This window comes from Pristiophorus japonicus, chromosome 15 (assembly GCF_044704955.1).
Source record: "Pristiophorus japonicus isolate sPriJap1 chromosome 15, sPriJap1.hap1, whole genome shotgun sequence".
NCBI classification, from domain to species: Eukaryota; Metazoa; Chordata; class Chondrichthyes; family Pristiophoridae; genus Pristiophorus; species Pristiophorus japonicus.
This window is the reverse complement of record NC_091991.1, coordinates 112,505,724-112,531,765: the sequence shown is the minus strand read 5'-3', so window position 1 is coordinate 112,531,765 and position 26,042 is coordinate 112,505,724. Positions and strand designations below refer to the sequence as shown.

The 26,042-nt window shown below is 50.3% G+C and overlaps 1 protein-coding gene across 1 annotated transcript; it reads right to left on the bottom strand.

Moving 5' to 3' along the window:
* Positions 1 to 515: 515 nt before the first annotated feature.
* Positions 516 to 21,999, bottom strand: crym (crystallin, mu). The gene is made up of 8 exons (XM_070900803.1): positions 21,738 to 21,999; positions 19,164 to 19,311; positions 16,303 to 16,365; positions 12,696 to 12,797; positions 11,823 to 12,006; positions 5,196 to 5,317; positions 3,414 to 3,498; positions 516 to 1,918 (listed from the first exon to the last, which is right to left on the bottom strand). Exons 1-8 carry the CDS (start codon positions 21,902 to 21,904, stop codon positions 1,815 to 1,817), a joined length of 975 nt encoding a protein of 324 aa, XP_070756904.1. The 5' UTR covers positions 21,905 to 21,999; the 3' UTR covers positions 516 to 1,814.
* Between the last annotated feature and the right edge of the window lie 4,043 nt (positions 22,000 to 26,042).

The window sequence follows — 26,042 nt, the reverse complement described above, 5'->3', positions numbered from 1 at the left end:
AAATTCATGCTCAAAAAGAGCAAAACTCAATGTTGCCAATGGACGACTAGTCTAAATGGCCCAAACCAGGCAGTCTGGTTAAGGACACTAAGTCAAAAGGAAAATGAGGAACCTGGGCATTCTATTATCCGGCAGAATCCCAGGAGAAATCGCTAAACTCTCTGGGCTTCCGCCTGCCTTCCGCTGATGTTACGTTGGGAGATTGTGCGTCCCAAGGGAATCCAGCTTCCAGTTATGCCACTTGACCCTCGATGAATCCATTATCAATGTCAAGAGGGAAGTGTGAACTGTCCTCTCTACATCTTCCCAATTTTACCACAACTGTGCCCTGATCGAAAGGCCTTTCTCTGCACTCCTCACATTCCATCGTTCCACCTCAGCACAGCCTCTTCCAAATCGCTGCCAGATTGTAACAATGGACCATCATCGGTCCCACACTAACAAAGAACCGCTTCAAATAAATCTTCACTCCAATCAGGAAAAGACAGTACTCACAAAGCACAGAGTGCAGGCTCTTTATTTCTGTTGGATCAAGGCAAATGCAAAATGAGCTGGTACTCACAGTAATAGCTTGTGTGGTGTATCATTCTGTGATTCTAGAAGGTGATGAAACGAAACAACAACCTGTATTTATATAGCGCCTTTAACATAGTAAAACATCCCAAGGCGCTTCACAGGAACGAACAACAACATTTGACACCGAGCCACAAAAAGGAGAAAGTGGGACTCCCTCCCCAACAGCACTGCGGGAGCACCTTCACCACAAGGACTGCAGCGGTTCAAGGCGGCTCACCACCACTTTCAAGGGCAACTAGGCAATAAATGCTGGCCTTGCCAGCAAGGCCCATATCCCGTGAACTAATAAAAAACAAATGAGAGCAGATGACCAAAAAGCTTAGTCAAAGAGGTAGGTTTTGAGGAGCGCCTTAAAAGGAGGCGAGAGAGGCGGAGAGATTTAGGGAGGGAGATCCAGAGCTTGGGGCCCAGGCAACAGAAAGCACGGCCACCGATGGTGGAGTGATTACAATCAGGGGTGCTCAAGAGGGCAGAATTAGAGGAGTGCAGCCATCTCGGGGGGTTGTGGGGCTGGAGGAGATTACAGAGATGGGGAGGGGCGAGGCCATGGAGGGATTTGTAAACAAGAATGAGAAATTTAAAATCGAGGCATTGCTTAACCGAGAGCCAATGTAGGTCAGCGAGCATACAAGTCACGTAACATCGGAAACAGTTGGGTTGAAGTTAAACAACTGCGATCATACTTGAGTCAGCTGTGGCTCAGTGGATAGCACACTTGCTTCGGACTCAGAAGGCTGTGGGTTCAAGTCCCACTCTATAACTTGAGCACATAAAAAATCTAGGCTGACACTCCGGTGCAGTGCTGAGGGAGTGCTGCATTGTTGGAGGTGCTGTCTTTCAGATGTGATATTAAACTGAGGTCCTATCTGCTCTCTTAGGTGGAAGTAAAAGATCCCAGGGCACTATTTCAAAGAGGAGCAGGGGAGTAATCCCTCAATTAACATCACTAAAACAGATCATTGTGTCATTATCAAATTGCTGTGTGTGGGAGCTTGCTTGTGCACAAATTGGCTGCCACGTTTCCCAGATTATAAGTGACTACACTTGTACTTCATTGGCTGTAAAGTGCTTTGAGATGTCTGGTGGTTGTGAAAGGTGCTATATAAATCCAAGTCTTTGTACAAAATCAGAGGGACTTGTTACCACAAGGCTTGTGTTTTGACAGACAATTTGAATTAAATGCATAATTAACTTCTTTAGCTGCCCCAATCAAATCCGACAGGCGATTCAGTGAGAAGTCAGTCAACTTCAGCCGTTTGTTTATGTTTGGATTTGGGTTTATTTTTGAGCTCCCAACAATCGTAAACCAGCTTTGCTGTAACCGTGTCTTCAATGGCCATTCCTGGGAGAAATGAACAACACAAAGAAGCTTTAGCGCTCGAAGCTTGATTTAAGCAACAGGGCTGACCGACTGGACGCAGACTCTGCCCACGTGTCACGCCCATTCTCGGGCTCATCCTGGTGCCAACCGAGCAACACACTCGCTAAAGTTTACAAGCTGGCTTTGCAGCAGTTCCCTTCTCCCCCAATGTCCCAGGTGTTATCCACCGACTCACACAAAGCAGCAAGTCCTGGGCTCAAACCCCCCCCCCCCCCAAACTGTGCTGATCCCACGGGTCTCGGTGCCCATTGGATGCAAAATCAGCCACAATCCTCATCCTGGAAACATACACAATTCTTACAGGGCTTGACAGGGTAGATGCAGGGAGGATGTTTCCCCTGGTTGGCAAGTCTAAAACCAGGGGTCACAGTCTCAGGATAAGGGGTCGGCCATTTAGGATTGAGATGAGGAGAAATTTCTTCACTCAGAGGGTGGTGAATCTCGAATTCTCTGCCCCAGAGGGCTGTGTCTGAGCATAATCAAGACAGAGATCGCTAGATTTTTGGATATTAAGGGAATCAAGAGAAATGTGGATAATGCAGGAAAGTGGAGTTGAGGTAGAAGATCAGCCATGATCTCACTGAATGGCGGAGCCAACTCGAGGGGCCAAATGGCTGATTCCTGCTCCTTATTCTTATGTTCTGATCACCAGCGACCCCTGCTAGAAATGCATGGAAGGCCGGGTGAGGCCAGATCAGGCTTGGCTGCAATGCTCCAGCAATTGAATAACCGGCTGACGCGCACACACACAAAAAAAAATCACAATTTGGAGAGCGAATGGTGCATGAAATGGTACCTCAGAAAGCAGTCAAAGTAGAAATAAGACTAGGGTTATACCGCATTCTGTGAGTCAATGCAGGACCAGAGTTATACTGCACTCCGCCGGTCAACGCAAGATCGGAGTTATGCTGCACGCTGTGGATCAATGCAAGACCAGAGTTATACTGCACGCTGTGGGTCAATGCAGGACCGGAGTTATACTGCACTTTGCGGGTCAATGCAAGACTGGAGTTATACTGCACGCTGTGGGTCAATGCAGGACCAGAGTTATACTGCACGCTGTGGGTCAATGCAGGACCAGAGTTATACTGCACGCTGTGGGTCAATGCAGGATCAGAGTTATACTGCATTCTGCGGGTCAGCGCAAGCACTTTTTGTATAGCATGAAGCAAAAGATTCAGTGTAACTGACCCATAAAACACACAGTTAAGGTGGACTCTGCTATCAGCACTGGATTGAACAGCGGGTTGTAGTGCTATTCTATGAATTATTTATCCTGCAACGCAAAACTGCGACAAGCAAATTCTACAACGGAATAAAATGTGTCCCAAAGTTAGGTTTTTTTTTGATTCAATTAGAAAGCGTATTGAACCTTTCACCACAACACAGGGCGCCAGTCAATGCCGAGCTCTGTCCTGGGCATCAGCTCCCTCAATAATGGCTCGGTTGTTCTTACCCAGTGATTTGAAAACTGTGGTCCTCTCGTTCACAGCGGGTTTGGTTCCTTTCACTACTTCGCCCAGCTCTGCAAAGATCTCAGCCTGTGAGAGGAATTGAAAAGAGGCTTTGATAAAGGGCTGCACACTATGTTCAATGACCATCGATCAACAAATGCTTTACAATTAGAGATTGTTTATGGTTTTAATTGAAAGAGCAGTTAAATCCAACAAGTGACAATTGAAGGGCAGTTCAATGCTTAGAACTCTTTTTGGGGAAAACAAAAACATTAAATCGTGTCCCCCCGATCTGGGGGACGCACCAAACATTTACAACGCCCATTTTTTTTTGGTATTTTTTTAGTTCAATGCTTGGATACAACTATTTTAAGTTGCACCTGTAAATCAAAAGTGCCCCCTGGTTAAAGGGGGGGGGCACTAAAACCGACACAATTAAACAAATTAAACTCTGGACAGTCAACTGGATCAAATTTAAATTTGGTTGCCGGGGGTGACACCGCGTGTCAATGCTTGGATTCAATCAGGATTCCACTTTAGTAAGTACGAGTTTGCCAATATATATTACAATCTTACCAGAACTTCTCTTTTTAACCTCACTGCAGTTTTTCTGCCGTGACAATTTTGTCTCCTTCTGGTTCCTTGATCCATTCTTCACACGTGAGCCTCAACAGTTGTCTCTATTCAACTACAGTGTGCATCATCAACTGTGCTCACTGGAGGGCGTCGCTGGATGGGGCATCACTGGGTGGGGAAGGGTAGGGCGCTGGGTGGGGAGTCGCTGGGTGGGGAGGGGAGGGGCGTCGCTGGGTGGGTAGTCGCTGGGGCATCGCTGTTTGGGGAGTTGCTGGGTGGGGAGGGGTGTCACTGGGTGGGGAGTGGTGGGGCTCTGGGTGGGGCGGGGTGGGGAGTTGCTGGGTGGGGAGGGGTGGGGAGTCACTGGGTGGGGAGGGATGGGGCTCTGGGTGGGGAGGGGTGGAGTGTCACTGGGTGGGGAGGGGTGGGGAGTTGCTGGGTGGGGAGGGGTGGGGTGTCACTGGGTGGGGAGGGATGAGGCTCTGGGTGGGGAGGGGTGGAGTGTCACTGGGTGGGGAGGGATGGGGCTCTGGGTGGGGAGTTGCTGGGTGGGGAGGACTGGGGTGTCGCTGGGTGGGGAGGGATGGGGCTCTGGGTGGGGAGGGATGGGGCTCTGGGAGGGGAGGGGTGGGGAGTCACTGGGTGGGGAGGGGTGGGGTGTCTCTGGGTGGGGATGGGTGGGGAGTTGCTGGGTGGGGAGGACTGGGGTGTCGCTGGGTGGGGCGATACTGACTAATGATCAGGAGCAGGATTTCCCCCTTCCTCAATCTAGGGGCAGCAAGGTCACTCCAGCACCATTCGGCCGTCCCCGAACAGGATCAGACGACTGGTCTGGAACCGGGAACTGACCCAGAAACTGACCCGGCGAGCTTCCAGTGTCTGTGCAATTCAGGGACTCGCCGAGGCATCATGCAAGCTCCTGCATTCGATTCTGCGGAATATGATGGCTGTTTAAACCCATGGGATATATCAGAATCAGTATCAGAAAGTAGGTTTATTTGTGTTCCGTGGCAGCACCGTGGAGCAAGGGGAAGGTGATCTCAGCTGGAGATGCCCACGCAGGGAGCTGGCGGGATGAGTACACAAACAATTAACTGAACGCATTCTCCAGCAGCTGTCTGGTCAGCCGGAGGGTTAAGAATCAGCGAAAAGCTTGGCAATAACATCAGACACCATACAAAGTCCAGAGCCAGAGTGAGCTGCATTACCCCGGAGAGTATGACATCTCCCGACTCCCTCACGGCTGCCTCTCTGCTGTCTACATACAGCACAGCACTCTTCATCAACACATCGTCCAGCTCCCGCCAGTCTGGGCGACAAGCCCCAACAGCTGAAAGATTCAACAAAGCACCACAGTCAGATCATTCAACTGGGGACATTTTACAGCTCTTTAACAAACAGCTGTTTGAGGAGCTTTCCCCTCCCCCACAGGCTTTCAGAAGGCCGTGGGTTCAAGTCCCACTCCAGAGACTTGAGCACATAAAAGCATAATTCGGTCAGGCAGAGTCAGCATGGATTTATGATGGGGAAGTCATGTTTGACAAATTTGCTAGAATTCTTTGAGGATGTAACAGGGTGGATAAAGGGGAACCAGTGGATGTGGTGTATTTGGACTTCCAGAAGGCATTTGACAAGTTGCCACATAAAAGGTTACTGCACAAGATAAAAGTTCACGGGTTTGGAGATAATATATTAGCATGGATAGAGGATATATTAGTAGGGATAAATGGTTCATTCTCAGCTTGGCAATCAGTAACCAGTGGGGTATCACAGGGATCAGTGCTGGGACCCCAACTATTTACAATCTATATTAACGATTTGGAAGAAGGGACTGAGTGTAACGTAGCCAAGTTTGCTGACGATACAAAGATGGGAGGAACAGCAATATGAGGACAACACAAAAAATCTGCAAAAGGACAGAAATAGGCTAAGTGAGTGAGCAAAAATTTGACAGATGGAGTATAAGATTGGAAAGTGTGAGGTCATGCACTTTGGCAGAAAAAAATCAAAGAGCAAGTTATTATTTAAATGGAGAAAGATTGCAAAGTGCTGCAGTACAGCGGGACCTGGGGGTACTTGTGCATGAAACACAAAAGGTTAGTATGCAAGTACAGCAAGTAATCAGGAAGGCCAATGGAATCTTGGCCTTTATTGCAAAGGGGATGGAGTATAAAAGCAGGGAAATCTTGCTACAGTTGTACAGGATATTGGTGAGGCCACATCTGGAATACTGCGTGCAGTTTTGGTTTCCATATTTACAAAAGGATACACTTGCTTTGGAGGTAGTTCAGAGAAGGTTCACTAGGTTGATTCCAGAGATGAGGGGGTTGACTTATGAGGAAAGATTGAGTAGGTTGGGCCTCTACTCATTGGAATTCAGAAGAATGAGAGGTGATCTTATCGAAATATATAAGATTATGAGGGGGCTTGACAAGGTGGATGCAGAGAGGATGTTTCCTCTGATAGGGGAGACTAGAACTAGAGGGCATAATCTTAGAATAAGGGGCTGCCCATTTAAAACAGAGATGAGGAGAAATTTCTTCTCTCAAAGGGTTGTAAATCTGTGGAATTCGCTGCCTCAGAGAGCTGTGGAAGCTGGGTCATTAAATAAATTTAAGACAGAAATAGACAGTTTCTTAAACGATAAGGGGATAAGGGGTTATAGGGAGCGGGCAGAGAAGTGGACCTGAGTCCATGATCAGATCAACCATGATCATATCAAATGGCTTGAGGGGCCATATGGCCTACTCCTTTTTCTTATGTTCTTATAAATCTAGGCTGACAGTGCTGCACTATCGGAGGTGCCATTAAACTGATCCTTTAGTTCACATAGATGTTAGAGATTGTAATGTATGCAACAGTGAGTATGCTCACAGGTTTGTAGAGCAGGCAGGTCGGAAGGCCTCCTCGTAGGACTGCTCCTGGGCACGGCCAAGGGGGCCATCAGCTGGTTCAGGCAGCGGGCGGTCGAGGGGGTCGTTCAGCCCGACTGCCTGCCTCTCTTCCGCGGTTACATTCATGCCAGGGTGTCCTTGGAGATGGGGCACGCGGTGTCCACCGGTACGCTCGCGGCCTTCCACGAGAGGTGGGCGCCAGAGGGACTGGAGTGCATCATCACCCCCGGCAACCAAATTTTAATTTGATCCAATAAGGTAAAAAGTTTAATTGATTTAATTTGTCGGTTTTAGTGTCCCTTTTAAGGGGGCATTTGATTTATAGGTTCAACTAAAATAGTTGTAGAGCTTGTAAGGTTTGAAAATCCACGGCCGCATTTGAAACACCCTAAGGGCAAGAAAACTAACATGGGATCGTTCCATACACTAAATGAACATTTTTGGCCAAGTAACAGCAGGCTGGGAAAACGTGTGGGCGGATACAGACATTGTGGAGTCTGGCTCCCAAGCGAGACAGAGGCACTGGCCAATGGGGGAAAAGTGCATTCTGACAGGCCAATCAGGGGTCGAGTCGGGCTTGAAGTGGGGGAATCTTCAACCAATAAAGACTCCCCGGCCCAGTTTGAAAATGACTTTCCCCCCCCCCCCCTCCAAATCAAACTACGAATGTGGGCCATTATCTACCTAATTAATATGGACAATAGCTCTGAATCAAAACTATGAATCACTGCCTGCAGGAATGGCCCACTGACTCCCAGGACTATAACAAAGGACCCACAGACTTTCAGGCACCTACGTGCCCCGTAACAATACCCTGGTCCTCACACCTGCGTGTACCTGTGACATCTTCTGATTAAATATTCAAAGCTATCTCCCCGCCCAAACTTACACAATGGACCACCCACTGAGTTTGAGCGCAAAAAGACCAGAACTGGATTGAGTACAAATATAGGACACAGAACCACCAGAAAAATGTGTTGTGGGCAGAGTTCACAGGGAAGGAAAGGTGTAGAGAGGAAAAGACTTGCAGGAATTGTGGAGAAAAACAGTTTGGGGTCAGTTCTTGAAAGGGCTGCTGGCTGCTGGCTGCTGGGGGGAAAGGAGCTGAGAGAGTTTTGCAAACTTTGATTTTGGTGGAGACTAAAAACCCACGAGCCAGCCTCCTGGGTGGTAAGTGGCAGCAGGTGCTGCTGTTAGCCCTGAACACACTGGACAGGGTGAGAATAACCGAAGCATCAGGCTGGGGCACGCAGAGCTGTGCAGACCTGGACACCTGGTTCAATAACCTGGATTCACAGCTGTAGTCTGACGATAACCGAGAGGCAGATAGAAGAAACCGAGGCAACATCGAAGAGGAAAACCGACCAACAACATAAAACCCACCCCAGAGGGACCCCGAGCTGAAATAAGTGCAACAGAACCCCGGGGTTGATGGGATTGTGAGTAGAGCCCAAACCCCCCTCACAGACTCAATTTAGGATAGGAATTGGTAGGGAGGGTGGGAGTGGGGGGTGTGGTTGTGTGTGAGTGGGATGTTTTAACCTCTTGTTTTCCACTTCCCTGTTGCGAGATTTTGCGGGTTGTTGAATGAGATTGTGCCATTACTGCTATTTATGATCTCTTCCTCTGCCCTCTATCTTTGTGTTTGCTATTCTAAATAAACAACATTAGCTATTTTGTACTCTTACCCACTGTGTCTGGTGCCTCGTTACTCACCCACCCTCATAAATCACACGTACAGAACCCAAGGGGAGTGTGGATTCGAACCCACACCCCAAGCTCCCCTTACAAGCTGTTGTTGATTAAACAGGGTGGATCACGACTATCTGTTCGGAACTCTGCGCGCTTTCGGGTTCGGGACGCATTTCGTCGCCCGGATCGACTTTTGTACGCCACCGCGGAGTGTCTGATTAAGTTTAACGGGTCTTTGACAGCGCCCCTTCGCTTTGGGAGAGGGGTGCGCCAGGGATGCCCCATGTCCGGCCAGTTATATGCCATCTGTGCGGAGCCGTTCCTGCGCCTCTTGCGGAAGAGGTTGAAGGGACTGCCTCTGCAAGTGCCGGGCGTGGAGGTCGTCCTCTCGGCTTATGCCGATGACGGGCTCCTCATGGTCACGGATCCCGTTGATCTGCGGAGGATGCGTGAGTGCCAGGAGATTTACTTGGCCGCATTCTCCGCCAGGATCAACTGGGAGAAATGTTCCGGACTCCTGGTGGGTCAGTGGCGGGTGGACTCCCTGCTGGAGGAGCTCAGGCCTTTTGCCTGCAGCACGACCCATCTCCTCTATCTGGGAGTCTACCTTAGCCCCGACGAGGAAGCCTGGCCGGCGAACTGGCAAGAGCTGGAGGCCAAGGTCGCCGCTCGCCTAGGGCGCTGGACAGGACTGCTCCGAGTGCTGTCCTACAGGGCTCGAGCGCTAGTCATAAACCAGCTGGTGGCCGCCATGTTGTGGTACCGGCTGGTCACTTTGAACCCTCCCCCTGCGTTTGTCGCCAAGATACAGAAGAAGCTGGTGGACTTCTTCTGGAACAGCAGGAAGCACTGGGTCTCTGCTGCGGTCTTGAGTCTCCCGCTTAGGGAGGGCGGTCAGTTGTTGGTGTGCGTCAGCACCCAGCTAGCGACTTTCCGTCTTCAGACCCTGCAGAGATACCTTTACATTGAGCCCCCTCCTAGGTGGCGTGCGCTGGCGACCTATTTCTTCCGCCAGCAGTACAGCCTCAATTACGACACGCAGCTCCTGTTTGTGAGCTTGGGGGGCGTCAGGACTGCCGTCCAGGAGCTGCCTGTCTTTTACCAGGAACTCATCGGGGTCTGGAACAAAGTCTCCATCAGTGCAGCTCTCCACTGTCTGGAGTGGCGGCCGTCCTGCAGGAGCCGCTGCTCAGGAATCCGTACCTCCACAACCGAGGTTTTAGGTGGCAGTCGGACGAGAGGGCTGTGGCTGGCGGGGTGACCAGGGTCAGGGACCTACTCGATGGCGGAGGAGCGGGCTGGATGGCGCCAGACACGCTGGCACGGCGCCTAAATTGGGCTGACGTCCGGCGAGTGGCCGATGCCATCGAGTCGCTAAAAACAGCTCTGGCCCCTGACTCCGTTAGATGTGTCGAGGATGCTCAAGCACGTGGGGCGATCCCGTCCGAACTGACCCCCGTCCGGACGGAATTCCTCATCGGCGCCAAACCCTGAAACCTCCCTCGGGAGCCGGCGCCTCACAATTTGAGCCTCCTCCGGAAAATCCCCTCCGTGCCTTTCAGTTCTGCGCGGAGGGGTTTCCTGTACGGGCTGCTCCTGCACACTCTCCACCTTGCCATCCTTGTCTGCCGTCCGGACACGCCATGGTGCACCATCGGAGGAGGCGGGGGTCCCCAATGGAGTGCTCTCTATGCGGGAGTCCTCCCTTTATTTATTGGGAACTTGGCCTGGAGGGTGTTACACGGTGCAGTCCCGTGCAATAAGTTTTTAAGTCGGTTTAAAGATTCCCAGGCCGCCTGCAATTTCTGTGGTCTGGAGGAGTCCGTGTTCCATGTTTATATGGAGTGTGTGAGGTTGAACCCCTGTTACAATATTTGAAGGGGCAACTCCTCAAATTCTGTTTGCACTTCAGTCCCACACACCTGATCTTTGGGCACCCTGTGCGGAGGGGAGCGGGTAGGTCCAAGGGCCTCCTCGTAGGACTGCTCCTGGGTGCGGCCAAGGTGGCCATCAGCCGGTCTAGGCAGCGGGCGGACGAGGGGGCCGTTCAGCCCCCCGACTGCCTGCCTCTCTTCCGCGGTTACATCCGAGCCAGGGTGTCCCTGGAGATGGAGCACGCGGTGTCCACCGGTATGTTCGTGGCCTTCCGCGAGAGGTGGGCACCAGAGATACTGGAGTGCATCATCACCCTCGGGAACTAGATTTTAAATTGATTTGATAAATTTCCCATGTTAATTTGGATTTAGGGGTTCTAGTGCCCTTTAAAAAAATAAAGGGGTTTCTTGATTTAAACATTCTTACAAAAATAGTTGTCAAGCTGTTGACTCCTGATCGTTGGGCACCCGGTGCGGAGTGGGGCGGGCAGGTTGGCGGGCCTCCTGGTAGGACTGCTCCTGGGCATGGCCAAGGTGCCATTACCTGGCCCGGGCAGAGGGCGGTCGAGGGGGTCGGTCAGCTCCCGGGCATCGCCAGATTGGCTTGCAGCTCGTTTTGTTTACTGCTTGTGGGATCGTGCTATGTGCAGACTTTGCTTGCGTGTTTGCCTACAGGAGAACAGTAACTACACTTTGTAAATACTTCATCGGATGCAAAGCACATCGCAAGATCCTGAGGATTTGAGAGGAGAATGAGAAGCTGGGAAATAAAAATTAGCAGGAGCTGGACATATGGAATCCGTACCAATTCGCAGGGTTTGAATTCCCCAAATCCCGGGATTGAGCCAATCGTGGGTGAGGCAGGCTCCCAATGCCTTTGTGTTACAATTTTTGGACGTTTGAGACCCACAAGTCCCTTCACCCCCAAGTTACCATCAAAGCCTCCCTGATAAAGTGCAATATCCCCACTGACGCCTGGGAGTCCCTGGCCAAAGACCGCCCTAAGTGGGCGGTGCATCCGGGAGGGCGCTGAGCACCTCGAGTCTCATCGCCGAGAGCATGCAAAAACCAAGCGCTGACAGCGGAAGGTGCGTGCGGCAAACCAGTCCCACCCACCCTTTCCTTCAACCACTGTCTGTCCCACCTGTGATAGGGACTGTGGTTCCCGTATTGGACTGTTCAGCTACTTAAGGACTCATTTTTAGAGTGGAAGCAAGTCTTCCTCGATTCCGAGGGACTGCCTATGATGATGATGACTGTAATGTTTCCTTAAGTTATTGAAAATATCCCCCAAAACCTTTCGTTATAAATTCTCAACATGCCGACTCCAAAAAGAAAGACGAAGGTAAATATTTGCCGTGAGGTTGTGACGTACCATTGACATGGGCTCCTGGCTTTACCCACTCTCCACACAGGATGGGCTCCATCGCCATGGTGACTGTTATCACCACATCAGCACCGAGAACAGCTTCTTTTGCTGAGGTGCACACTTGCACTGGTCCCTGAACCGTTCGAACAAACTTCTCGACCCGCTCTCGAGTTCGGCTCCACACCTTCACCTGCGATCATCCAACCAATAAAGCACAAGTCGTTTTAGTTGAGAATAGAGCAGATTAGTACTGGGACTATTTGCACTGGAGCAAAGAAGCCAAGGGGAGATTTAACCAAGCTCGTGAACATTACAATGGGAAGCTGATTCCTTCTTGTGATCCCACAAACAGCAATGGGATAAAGGAGCAGAAAATGAACACGCGCCGTATTTAATTCCCTCTGCGTGCTGCTATTTGTCTGTGCGCCATTTCCGTCTATGCTATTTCCATGTAGTTAACCCTTTCACTTTAAATGGGCTGTGTTACAATAGTGGAGAGAGAGTCTGCACGAACATATTAATTTGCTAAAATAAAGCGAATTAAATTGTGTACGTTAATTATTCGAAATTCACGCAAGCGACCCTAATTAGCTCAATTAAAAATGTAACATCTGCGATCGATAGATTTCTGCTGACTGTATTTTAAGGGCTACGAAGCCAAGGCAGGTGGGCGAAGTTAGGATACACACCAGCCATGATCTCACTGGGTGGTGGAACAGGCTCAAGGGGCTGGATGGCCTCCTCCTGTTCCTATGTTAATCTTGCGTCTCTTCCCCCCCCCCCCCCCCACGCACACACGCACACACACTCACACACTCACACACTCACACACGTACGTGAAAGATGGTAGAAAGAAAGAGGGAGTAGGTGTAAAAGTACCTGCTTAAATGGAAACATTTGGGTGAAGATTCTGTAGTGACTCACAGCCTCGGGCCCAGCTCCCAGAATGCACAACACGTCCAGGTTCTGCCGCTTCAGGTACTGGGTCAGAAAGGACAACACCCAGAGTTAGTGAGAACACAAGAACATAAGAAATAGGAGCAGGACTAGACCATTCGGCCCCTCGGAGCCTGCTCCGCCATTTAATAAGATCATGGCTGATCTGATCCTGGCCTCAACTCCACTTCTCTGCCCGCTCCCCATAACCCTTAACTCCCTTATCGCTCAAAAATCTGTCTATCTCCGCCTTAAATATATTCAATGACCCAGCCTCCATAGCTCTCGGTGGGGTAGAGAATTCCAAAGATTCACCGACCCTCTGAGAGAAGAAACTCCTCCTCATCCCAGTTTTATTTCCGTTTATTCTGAAACGATGCCCCTTTGTTCTAGATTCCCCCACCAGGGGAAACATCCTCTCTGCATCTACCCTGTCAAGCCTCCTTAGAATCATATATGTTTCAATAAGATCACATCTCATTCTTCTAAACTCCAATGAGTAGAGGCCCAACCTGCTCACCCTTTCTTCATAAGACAACCCTTTTATCTCAGGAATCAGCCTCGTGAACCTTCTCTGAACTGCCTCCAGTGCAAGTATATCCTTCCTTAAACAAGGTGGCCAAAACTGTACACGGTACTCCAGGTGTGGTGTACTGCGTACAGTTTTGGTCTCCTTATTTGAGGAATGTGAATTGAACAAAACAGCTTGAGTGTTGGTTCTATGAGGTAGCCGGGTGTATGACATGTGACGACCTATGAGACTGGCGGGGACAGAGGGAATCGGACCCAGTGTTGCACCTGTTCACTCCACTGTCGTTAAACTGAGAAAGGAATAACTGACGTGCAATATGCACCTGAAGTACTCCGCAAACAAACTTTGAAGTGGAGTGATAGTTACCCAGGGAAACACGGCAGCCATTTTGCACACACAGCAAGATCCCACAAACAGCCATGAGATGAAGCAGCAGTTAAATTTCTTGCCGGTGTTGGTTGTGGAAGGAATGTTGGCCGAGGACACCGGGAGAATCTCCCCTTGCCCGTCTTTGAGCAGCTTTGTGGGATCCTGAACACCCACCCGCACGGGCAGGTGAGACCCCGGGGGAACACCCACCCCCACGGGCAGACTAGGCCCCGGGGTAACACCCACCCCCACGGGCAGGCGAGACCCCGGGGGAACACCCACCTCCACGGGCAAGCTAGTCCCTGGGGCAACATCCACCCCCACGGGCAGGCTAGACCCCGGGGTAACACCCACCTCCACGGGCAGGCTAGACCCTGGGGCAACACCCACCCCCACGGGCAGGCTAGGTCTCAGGGTAACACCAACCTCCACAGGCAGGCGAGACCCCGGGGGAACACCCACCCCCCAGGGCAGGCTAGGCCCCAGGGTAATGTCTCACCTGGAAGGAGGGTTCGGCTGACATCCTGCATGAATGTCCTTAGAGGCCCCAGGTTAATCTGGTAGCTCCCACTTCACTCTGCCATCTGTAGAGCCAGCGGGTACAGCTCCTAAATTGGAATGATAACTTGTGGGACCCCCTGACTGGCGCAGTGGGGAACGGTTTCACTCGATCTACGCGGATGGGGAAGATCCCTGCTTAGCCTCTGGCCTGTGTCGCGGTTCTGATCTCCGCCCTGGTGGGATTGGGGAGCCTCAGCACCAGGGAGCTCGAGAGAAGGACATTCCACCAGGCTTGCTGCGCCAGGTTCGTATCCTTGGTGCAAATGCTAACATGTAACAACAACAACTTGCGTTTATATGGTGTCTCTAATGCAGTAAAATGTCCCACGACACTTCACAGGCTTAGAATCAAACAAAAATGGACACAGAGCCACATAAGGAGATATTGGGACTGGCCATGGTCAAAGCAGTAGGTTTTAAGGAGCATCTTGAATGCAGAGAGAGGCGGAGAGGTTTAGGAAGGGAGTTCCAGAGCTTGGGGCCCAGGCAGCTGAAGGCACGGCCACCGATGGTGGAGCAATTATAATCAGGGATGTGCAAGAGGCCGGAATTGGAGGAGCGCAGACATCTGGGGGGGTTGTAGACAGCGGTCCCTATAAGCTGTGTGGCGTCATGACTTGAATAGCTGTCGGTCCCACACAGCCTGGCTTTTGCCATGTTAAATTATGAATGGGCTGCACAGCCTCTTAAAGTGGCCACACACCCAAAAATAATTACCGGGAATATTGGTTGTAGGGCTGGAGGAGGTTACAGATAGGGAGGGGTGTAGGAGTGGATGGGGTTACAGAGATAGGGAGGGCTGTAGGGGCTGGAGGAGATTACAGAGATAGGGAGGGGTGTAGGGGCTGGAGGAGGTTACAGAGAAAGGGAGGGGTGTAGGGGCTGGAGGAGGTTACAGAGATAGGGAGGGGTGTAGGGGTGGACGAGGCTACAGAGATAGTGAGGGGTGTAGGGGGAGGAGGTTACAGAGATAGGGAGGGGTGTAGGGGCTGGAGGAGGGGTGTAGGGGCTGGAGGAGGTTACAGAGTTAGGGAGGGGTGTAGGGGGAGGAGGTTATAGAGATAGGGAGGGGTGTAGGGGGAGGAGGTTACAGAGATAGGGAGGGGTGTAGGGGTGGATGGGGTTACAGAGATAGGGAGGGGTGTATGGGCTGGAGGAGGTTACAGAGATAGGGAGGGGTGTAGGGGTGGAGGAGGCTACAGAGATAGGGAGGGGTGTAGGGGGAGGAGGTTACAGAGATAGGGAGGGGTGTAGGGGCTGGAGGAGGGATGTAGGGGCTGGAGGAGGTTACAGAGTTAGGGAGGGGTGTAGGGGGAAGAGGTTATAGAGATAGGGAGGGGTGTAGGGGGAGGAGGTTACAGAGATAGGGAGGGGTGTAGGGGTGGATGGGGTTACAGAGATAGGGAGGGGTGTATGGGCTGGAGGTGGTTACAGAGATAGGGAGGGGTGTAGGGGCTGAAGGAGGTTACAGAAATAGGGAGGGGTGTAGGGGCTGGAGGAGGGGTGTAGGGGCTGGAGGAGGTTACAGAGATAGGGAGGGGTGTAGGGGTGGATGGGGTTACAGAGATAGGGAGGGGTGTATGGGCTGGAGGAGGTTACAGAGATAGGGAGGGGTGTAGGGGGAGGAGGTTACAGAGATAGGGAGGGGTGTAGGGGTGGATGGGGTTACAGAGATAGGGAGGGGTGTATGGGCTGGAGGAGGTTACAGAGATAGGGAGGGGTGTAGGGGCTGGAGGAGGTTACAGAGATAGGGAGGGGTGTAGGGGGAGGAGGTTACAGAGATAGGGAGGGGCGAGGCTGTGGAGGGATTTGAAGACAAGGATGAGAGTTTTGAAACGGATAATAACGTGTAAGGTGAGGTGAGAAATGGATTTGGATGTGATGTTCATGGTTTCAAACAGTCTGCCAACATTCACGAAGCTCACACATGATTGGCCAATTTAATGAGGCATTGGACGATGGTTTTTGTGTCTGCTGGCCATGGATTCATAGCACCAGGTGTCCTCAGGAGATGAGGGCAGAAATGGAGCTAGAACGGGAGCCCATTTGGTGAGGGGGCTTCCACACTCACTGCCAATGTCTCTTCACCTTGGTCGCTATGGCAGAAACTGCGGCAGTTCTCCTTTCTGTGATCTCGGCTCCGTCCATCACCTGCCGAAACAAACCGGAGGAAAATTAGTCGCTCCGCAACACTCTCCGCACAGCACAGTCCCCATTATCCGCTCTCCGATTATCCATCCGCAGTTTCTGTGGGGAAAAGTCGTGCTTCATATTCCCGCTAACCCCAAACCCATCCCGTCTGTCGCCATTCAATCTCGCACCCAAGAAACATTCTGCTCAGTTGGTTTTAGACTCATCTTCATTGTTGTATCAAACGCGCGAGATCAAACTTGGGGCTATCCACCACCCCACTGTTTCCATTATTGAAGATGGGTCCCCTGCATTGTGGCAAAGATGGAGGTTCCATTGTAGCACTTTAAATCAAAGACTGAAAGGCAGATTTAAATGTCACATATAAAACAGGAGTGCAATTGGCGATCCCGTCTTTAAACGCTCTCCCTCGGGGAACATTGTGAAGTAGTGGGAGGAATTGCAGGCTGGTTCACAGCCTGACAGGCCACAGCATACACAGGAGAGGAGTATACACTGCGGTACACACTGACTGAGGGATACAGGAGTGGGGTATACACAGCTGGCACACACTGACTGAGGGATACAGGAGTGGGGTATACACAGCTGGCACACACTGGGGATACAGGAGTGGGCTATACACAGCTGGTACACACTGGAGATATAGGAGTGGGGTATACACAGCTGGTACACACTGGGGATACAGGAGTGGGGTATACATGACTGGTACACTGCTGGAGTCCATTATTAAGGAAGCAGTAGCGCGACATTTGGAAAAGCATGATTCAATCAAGCAGAATCAGCATGATTTTATGAAAGGGAAATCATGTTTGACAAATTTGCTGGAATTCTTTGAGGATGTAATGAGCAGGGTGGACAAGGGGGATCCAGTGAATGTGGTGTATTTGGATTTCCAGAAGGCATTCGATAAGGTGCCACATAAGATATTATTGCACAAGATAAAAACTCACGGGGTTGGGGGTAATATATTATCATGGATAAATGGGTCATTTTTCGGTTGGCAAACAGTGACTAGTGGGGTGCTACAGGGATCAGTGCTGGGTCCTCAACTATTTACAATCTATATTAATAACTTGGATGAAGGGACTAAGTGTAATGTAGCCAAGTTTGCTGCTGATACAAAGATAGGTGGGAAAGCAAATTGTGAGGAGGACACAAAAAGTCTGCAGAGAGATATAGATAGGCTAAGTGATGGGCAAAAATATGGCAGATGGAGTATAATGTGGGAAAGTATGAGGTTATCCACCTTGGCAGAAATAATAGAAAAGCAAATTATAATTTAAATGGAGAAAAACTGCAAAGTGCTGCAGTACAGAGGGACCTTGTGCATGAAACACAAAAAGTTAGTATGCAGGTACAGCAAATAATCAGGAAGGCAAATGGAATGTTGGCCTTTATTGCAAGGGGGATAGAGTATAAAAGCAGAGAAGTCCTGCTACAACTGTACAGGGTATTATTGAGGCCACACCTGGAGTACTGCGTATAGTTTTGGTCTCCGTATTTAAGGAAGGATATACGGTGTACTCTCGTTTATCCGATATGGATCTAACAGAAAACCCGCTGTAACGGAATTTAAAATTCTGTTGCAAAATCGCTAATAATTGCACAACGTGACACTCACCATGAGCAAGGGCTCAGAAAATCTACCATAAAAATCTAAAAACTGAATATACAAGTTCACCCTCCCCTGCCCTTGCTTTGCTGGTGTGTGTGTGCGCACTGCTGCAGCCACTGTCTCTCGTGGCTGCCGCTGACGTTGGGAACAGGGGCAGTGCCAGCATCAGGTTCCAGGCACAGAACGCAGCGCTCCGGAACCCCGGAGCTGGACAATTCCTCCTCGAGGCCACCTGCAGCCACTCCCAGTGCAGCGTTCGTCCCTCCGCGATTACAGTCCGGGGGAAGTACATGCATGCTGGTAATGTCCATCTTTTGTATACTTAACTGCCTTGTTACTGTTTGTATTTATTCATTAAAGTGTTAACTTTAAAATGTAAACTTGCCCTAACGGAAAATTCGTTTACTCGGAATTGCCGAATCCCCAAGCGATCCGGATAAATGAGAGTTGCCTGTACTTGCATTTGAGGCTGTTCAGGGAGATCAGGAGGTTGATTTATGAGGAAAGGTTGAGGAGGTTGGGCCTATACATATTGGAGTTCAGAAGAATGAGAGGTGATCTTATTGAAACTTATAAGATAATAAGGGGGCTCGACAAGGTAGATGCAGAGAGGATATTTCCACTCATAGGGAAAACTAAAACTAGAGGACATAGTCTCAGAATAAGGGACCGCCCTTTTAAAACTGAGATGAGGAGGAATTTTTTCTCTCAGGCTTGTAAATCTATGGAATTCTCTGCCCCAGAGAGCTGCAGAGGCTGGCTCATTGAATATATTTAAGGTGGAGATAGACAGATTTTTGAGCGATAAGGGAGTAAAGGGTTATGGGGAGCGGGCGGGGAAGTGGAGCTGAGTCCATGATCAGATCAGCCATGATCTTATTGAATGGCGGAGCAGGCTCGAGGGGCCAAATGGCCTACTCCTGCTCCTATTTCTTATGTTCTTACACACTGGGGATACAGGAGTGGAGTATACACAACTGGTACACACTGTGGATACAGGAGTGGGGTATACACAACTGGTACACACTGTGGATACAGGAGTGGGGTATACACAGCTGGTACACACTGAGGATACAGGAGTTGGGTATACACAGCTGGTACACACTGGGGATACAGGAGTGGGGTATACACAACGGTGACACGCTGGGGATACAGGAGTGGGGTATACACGACGGTTACATACGGCCTTTAAGACGCCATTGCTCGGGTCAAACAGCAGCACTGTTGCATGATGAGAAGAAGCAGAAGAGCTGGTTGTTTGGTAAAACCGGACTATTTTTGTCACCAGGGCATCATCCTCTGCGCTGTACGCTGGCATCACCCCTAGAAACCTGAGCAAAGATTAACCGTGAGTGTAATGTATTTACTTCATGGGTTCTATGCTAAAGAATTCATAACAACACAGGGCGGGGGAGGCGAGGGGAGGAGGGGAGTGGACACACTGCAGCCACATGTAAATCCACGGACAGGCCCGATGATAATCAAAGAATTTGCTGGGTGGAAACCGATGAGAACAGTGTCAGTTTTGGTGTATATGGAGTGAAAGGCAAGGCAATACATTCCTTATGTCAGGATTTCAGAGCATTAGTACAGATTAATAATTGATGGATATGACAATAGATACAGCGGCTGATTGCTCAATAATGAGTCAGGATGTGTACTCCAAGAATTTCAAGGGCAGAGGGGAAGGGAGCAGGCTTGTTTAAAAAAGCAGAAACATCTTGCTTCCGGTTGTTGGGAGTGTGCGGTACGTACCGCCCGGTTGTTGGAGTGTGCGGTACGTACCGCCCGGTTGTTGGAGTGTGCGGTACGTACCGCCCGGTTGTTGGGTGTGTGCGGTGCGTACCGCCCGGTTGTTGGGAGTGTGCGGTGTGTACCACCCGGTTGTTGGAGTGTGCGGTGCGTACCGCCCGGTTGTTGGGTGTGTGCGGTGCGTACCGCCCGGTTGTTGGGTGTGTGCGGTGCGTACCGCCCGTTTGTTGGGTGTGTGCGGTGCGTACCACCCGGTTGTTGGGTGTGTGCGGTACGTTTCTGTGCAACGCCCAATGCATTGGCAGCAGTCACCCCGTTTAAAAAAAGTCAGAATGAAAGCAACTTCTTCACTTCCTAGTTCCCTGTCTGAGAATTCTGTATTGTGATTGGCTACTTAGATAGTTTGTTGACATCACAACAGTTCACGCAATGGAATTCCCACTAAACTGCACTGATCTCAACTGCACGTCACAAATGCTGAACATCTCATCACACAGATCACGAGATGTTTGTGGGGAGATTTCTTACAGGCTAATATGTCCCAAGTGCCACATGTGAACCCCCTCCACCCTGTGACCCTCACACCCCCACCACCCTGGATATGAGTGAGAGTGGTGAGGGAGTGAGTGAATGAGTGTGAGAATTAGTGAGTGAGAGTTAGTGAGTGAGAATTAGTGAGTGTGGAGTGAACGTGAGTGTGGAGCGAATGAGCGAGAGTGAGTGAGAGTTAGTGAGAGTTAGTGAGTGATTGAGTGAGAGTTAGTGAGTGAGAGTTAGTGAGAGAGAAGCCTCTACTCATTGGAGTTCAGAAGAATGAGAAGCGATCTTATCGAAACGTATAAGATTATGAGGGGGCTTGACAAGGTGGATGCAGAGAGGATGTTTCCATTGGTGGGGGAGACTAGAACTAGAGGGCATGATCTTAGAATAAGGGGCCGCCCATTTAAAACTGAGATGAGGAAGAATTTCTTCTCTCAGAAGGTTGTAAATCTGTAGAATTCACTGCCTCAGAGAGCTGTGGAAGCTGGGTCATTGAATAAATTTAAGACAGAGATAGACAGTTTCTTAAACGATAAGGGGATAAGGGATTATGGGGAGCGGGCAGGGAAGTGGAGCTGAGTCCATGATCGGATCAGCCATGATCTTATTGAATGGAGGAGCAGGCTCCAGGGGCCGTATGGCCAACTCCTGCTCCTATTTCTTATGTTGTTATGAGAGAGTGAGTGTTAGTGAGTGAGAGTTAGTGAGTGTGGAGTGAATGTGAGTGAGAGTGAGTGAGAGTGAGGCGAGTGGATACAATACATTGAAAGCTGTGGGTGGCCGGTGCTGTCTCCGCCTGTGATGGACAGCAGCCAACAAAAGTTATGCAAGAAGTTCGCGTTTCTTTTGAAAATAAACAAATGGAAGTTGAGTGTGCCGATGTGCCCAAGCTCCCGCTGTGAGTGAGTGAGGGAGTAAGGTAAGTGTGTGAGTGAGTGAGTGAGGGAGTGTGTGTGAGTGAGAGAATTGTGGGAGTGAGTGTGTGAGTGAGCGAGGGAAGTGTGGGAGTGAGGGAAGTGTGTGAGAGTGAGGGAGTGTGTGTGAGTGAGAGAATTGTGGGAGTGAGTGTGTGAGTGAGCGAGGGAAGTGTGGGAGTGAGGGAAGTGTGGGAGTGAGTGAGTGAGGGAAATGTGTGAGAGAGTGAGGGAGTGTGTGTGAGTGAGAGAATTGTGGGAGTGAGTGTGTGAGTGAGTGAGGGAAATGTGTGAGAGAGTGAGGGAGTGTGTGTGAGTGAGAGAATTGTGGGAGTGAGTGTGTGAGTGAGTGAGGGAGTGTGTGGGAGTGAGGGAAGTGTGGGAGTGAGTGTGGGAGTGAGCGAGGGAAGTGTGGGAGTGAGGGAAGTGTGGGAGTGAGTGAATGAGTGAGGGAGTACCGATATGGGCTCCCCTGTAAGCTCAGGATCCGGGCTGCTACGTTCCAGTGTCTGTGGGCTGTGGGGATGTGAAGGCTGGGTAGACCTGCTCACCCCTTATACTTGGCCACCGGGACCGTGCTCCGGATCGGCTGCACCACTCCGCCGCCGTCCTCACTCGAGAAGTTGGCCAGAGCTCTCTCCAGCACCGGGACCAGCTCGCTGTCCCGCACAAGCCGCTCGATCTCCTCGGACCCGATGAAGACCGGCTTCCCGGCCATTGCTTGACAGGTCCCGGGTTTTGAGAGCTCCTTCCTCTTACGTCGCAGTCCTGGCACGCTGGTTTACTCATTAACCCTAGCCTGCATCTAACAGACACAAACAAGCAGAATAAGCCAGGTGTTCTGCTTAAACATGAGCTTTTTGATACATGGTTTAATAATATGCCCGCAGCCTACTGAACCATTGGGTTCACTAAACATCCGTAAGACAAAGGTCCTCCACCAACCTGACCCCGCCACTCAGCATTGCCCAGTCATCAACATTCACAGCACGGCCCTGGACAACGTGGACCACTTTCCATACCATGGGAGCCTACTGTTAGCAAGGGCAGACATCGATGACGAGGTCCAACACCGCCTCCAGTGTGCCATCGCAGCCTTCAGTCACCTGAGGAAGAGAGTGTTCGAAGACCAGGACCTCAAATCTGGCACCAAGCTCATGGTCTACAGGGCTGGAGTGATACCCACCCTCCTGTATGGCTCAGAGAGGGGCAGCATTGGGGCAGCCTCTTTGCATTTTTCCGTAAAACTTTACAAACTATTTTTTTTTAAATTAGGCTTTACAAACTATTTTTTTTAAATTAGGCTAAGATGAGGTTTAAAGATATGTTGCATTTTTGTAAAGAAAAATAGGAATAAACTATAGGAATTTGGTGATAGCTTTGGAAAACAATGACATTATTAGCATCAGATGTCAGTCTTGGCTCAGTGTGCACTCTTTGCATCACAAAGCTGTGGGTTCATATCCCACTAGTCCTACTCCAATGACGAGAGCGCAAAATCCTGACTGACAGTACTGAGGGAGTGCTGCACTGTCAGAGGTGCTGTCTTTCAGATGAAATGTTAAACCAAAGCCCCATCTGCCCTCTCGGGTGTTCCTGTGGCACTATTTCGAAGAAGAGCAGGGGAGTTCTCCCTGGTGTCCTGGCGAATATTTATCCCTCACCCAACATCACTAAAACAGATTATCTGGTCATTATCACATTGCTGTTTGTGGGAGCTTGCTGTGCGCAAATTGGCTGCTGTGTTTCCCTACATTACAACAGTGATTACACTCCAAAAGTACTTCATTGGCTGTAAAGTGCTTTGGGAGATCCTGAGGTCAGGAATGGTTCTAAATAAATGCAAGTTATTTTTTATAGACATATGTCTGTGTATACAAGATGAGCCAAGCAGGCAGAATATGATCCTAGGTGGCAGAGTGGGACTGTTGGGCAGGAATGACACAACTGCTATCAAAAGGATAGACATGAAGCAGAACAGGTGAAGTATTAAGGGTAGCAATGAGTCGTGATAAAGGCCACGCGAGCTAAACAAGGAGAGAGCAAGTTGTTCAGACAAGTAAGAGGCTGTGACAATTATAATTATTGTAAGTTAATAATCAGAGGGAACAAGCTAAAATCTTGGTAGATTTTCATTGGTAGACAAACATTGCAGATTTGAAAGCATGTTGTCAGGGATTATTGCGGACTTTATATTGTGTTCCTGACACAGATGAGGCTGCACACAGGGTGGTTAAAGTAACAGTGACTTCAATCTTTAATAGTGAGGAACAGGCCTTAGAGGCCGGCTTATATACAGTGCTTCCAAGGGATGCTGGGATCCCTTGGGACTTCAGGGGATGAGCTCCCTGGTGGCAGAATATGGGAGTGCATGCTTTACAGATACACAACATCACTCCCCCCACAAAGTCAAAGTGAAAACTATTTACAAGGTGAGGCGGTCGGGAGCCTTTCTTTCCCTGGTGGACCGCCTCGGTACAAATGTCTGTTCTGGTGTGTTGGCTACGCCCTCGCTGGGCTGGCGTGTTGTTGGCCCTGCAGGGCTGCTGGGTGAGCCTGGCCTTGCTGGGCTGTTGGGTGTGATGGGTTCGATTTCCTGGTCCGGCGTGATGTCGTTGATCCTTTGGGTGTGTGTTGTGGGCTCGAAAAGGGTGGTGTCTGCTGTGGGTTGTTCAGGGCAGTCTGTGAACCGCAGCCTCGTTTGGTCCAGGTGCTTTCTGCAAATTTGTCCATTGCCTAGTTTGACTACAAATACCCTACTCCCTTCTTTAGCTATCACCGTGCCCACGATCCACTTGGGACCATGTCCATAGTTTAGCACATACACAGGGTCATTCAGATCAATTTCCTGTGACATAGTGGCGCGACCATCGTTTACATTTTGTTGCTGCTGCCTGCTCTCTACCTGATCATGCAGGTTGGGGTGAACCAGCGAGAGTCTGGTTTTAAGTGTCCTTTTCAGAGTAGCTCAGCTGGAGGCACCCCTGTGAGCGAGTGGGGTCTCATGTGCTAGCTGAGCAGTACTCGGGACAGGCGGGTTTGGAGTGAGCCTTCTGTGACCTGTTTAAGGCTCTGTTTGATGGTTTGTACTGCCCGCTCTGCCTGCCCATTGGAGGCTGGTTTAAACGGGGCCGAGGTGACATGTTTGATCCCATTTCGGTCATGAATTCTTTAAATTCGGCACTGGTGAAACATGGCCCATTGTCACTGACCAGTATGTCAGGCAGGCCATGGGTGGCAAACATGACCCTCAGGCTTTCAATGGTGGCGGTGGCGGTGCTTCCCGACATTATTTCACATTCAATCCATTTTGAAAAGCATCCACCACCACCAGGAACATTTTACAGAGAAATGGGCCCACATAGTCGACATGGATCCTCGACCATGGTCTGGAGGGCCAGGACCACAAACTTAGTGGTGCTTCTCTGAGCGCATTACTCAACTGAGCACATACGCTGCATTGCCGTATACAGGACTCTAAGCCAGAGTCGATACCGGGCCACCACACGTGGGATCTGGGCTATCGCTTTCATCATTACTATACCCGGGTGTGTGCTGTGGAGATCCGAGATGAACGTCTCCCTGCCCTTTTTGGGTAGCACTACGCGGTTACCTCACAACAGGCAGTCTGCCTGAATGGACAGCTCGTCCTTTCGCCGCTGGAACGGCTTGATTAGCTCTTGCATTTCAACGGGGGTGCTGGCCCAGCTCCCATGCAGTACACAGTTTTTTACTAGGGACAGCAGAGGATCTTTGCTGGTCCAAGTCCTAATCTGGCGGGCCGTGACAGGTGATTTATCATTTTCAAATGCTTCCATGACCATCAACAAGTCTGCGGGCTGCGCCACCATCAACAAGTTTGCAGGCTGCGCCATTTCCACCCCCGTGGTGGGCAATGGTAGCCGACTGAGAGCATCCGCACAGTTCTTGGTGCCTGGCCTGTGGCAGATGGTATAGTTATATGCTGATAGCGCGAGTGCCCACCTTTGTGTGTGGGCTGAGGCATTAGTATTTATCCCCTTGTTTTCAGCGAATAGGGATGCGAGGGGCTTGTGATCGGTTTCCAGCTCAAATTTGAGGCCAAACATTTTCTTTACCCCGAACACACACGCTAATGCTTCTTTCTCAATCATGCTGTCAGTCCTCTCGGCCTTAGACAAGCTCCTGGAAGCAGAGACGACAGGTTGCAACTTCTCCGCAATGTTAGCTTGTTGTAATATACACCCGACTCTGTACGACGACGCGTCACATGCTAGCACAAGTCTTTTACACGGGTTATACAATACAAGCAGCTTGTTGCAGCATAAAATGTTTCTTGCTTTCTCAAAAGCAATTACTTGGTTTTTTCCCCATACCCAGTTCTCACCTTCGCGCAATAACACATGTAGGGGCTCTAAAAGGGTGCTTAACCCCGATAGGACGTTACCAAAATAGTTGAGGAGTCCCAGGAATGACCGCAGCTCCTTGACGTTCTGTGGCCTGGGCGCATTCCTGATCGCCTCTGTCTTGGCATCTATGAGCCGAATGCCGTCCGCCGCGATCTTTCTCCCCAAAAACTCCATTTGTTGCCATGAAGACGCATTTCGACCTCTTCAGCCGCAGCCCTACACGATCCAGTCGCTGGAGGACCTCCTCCAGGTTTTGTAGGTGCTCAGTGGTGTCCCGACCTGTGACCAATATGTCGTCCTGAAAGATCACCGTGTGGTACTGACTTGAGTAGGCTCTCCATGTTTCTCTGGAAGATCGCTGCAGTCGACCGAATTCCAAACGGGCATCTGTTGTAGATGTACAGTCCCTTGTGCAGCAGGGACAGAAGGCAAAAAAGAAGTAGAAAGAAATCGAAAGGTGACGTCACA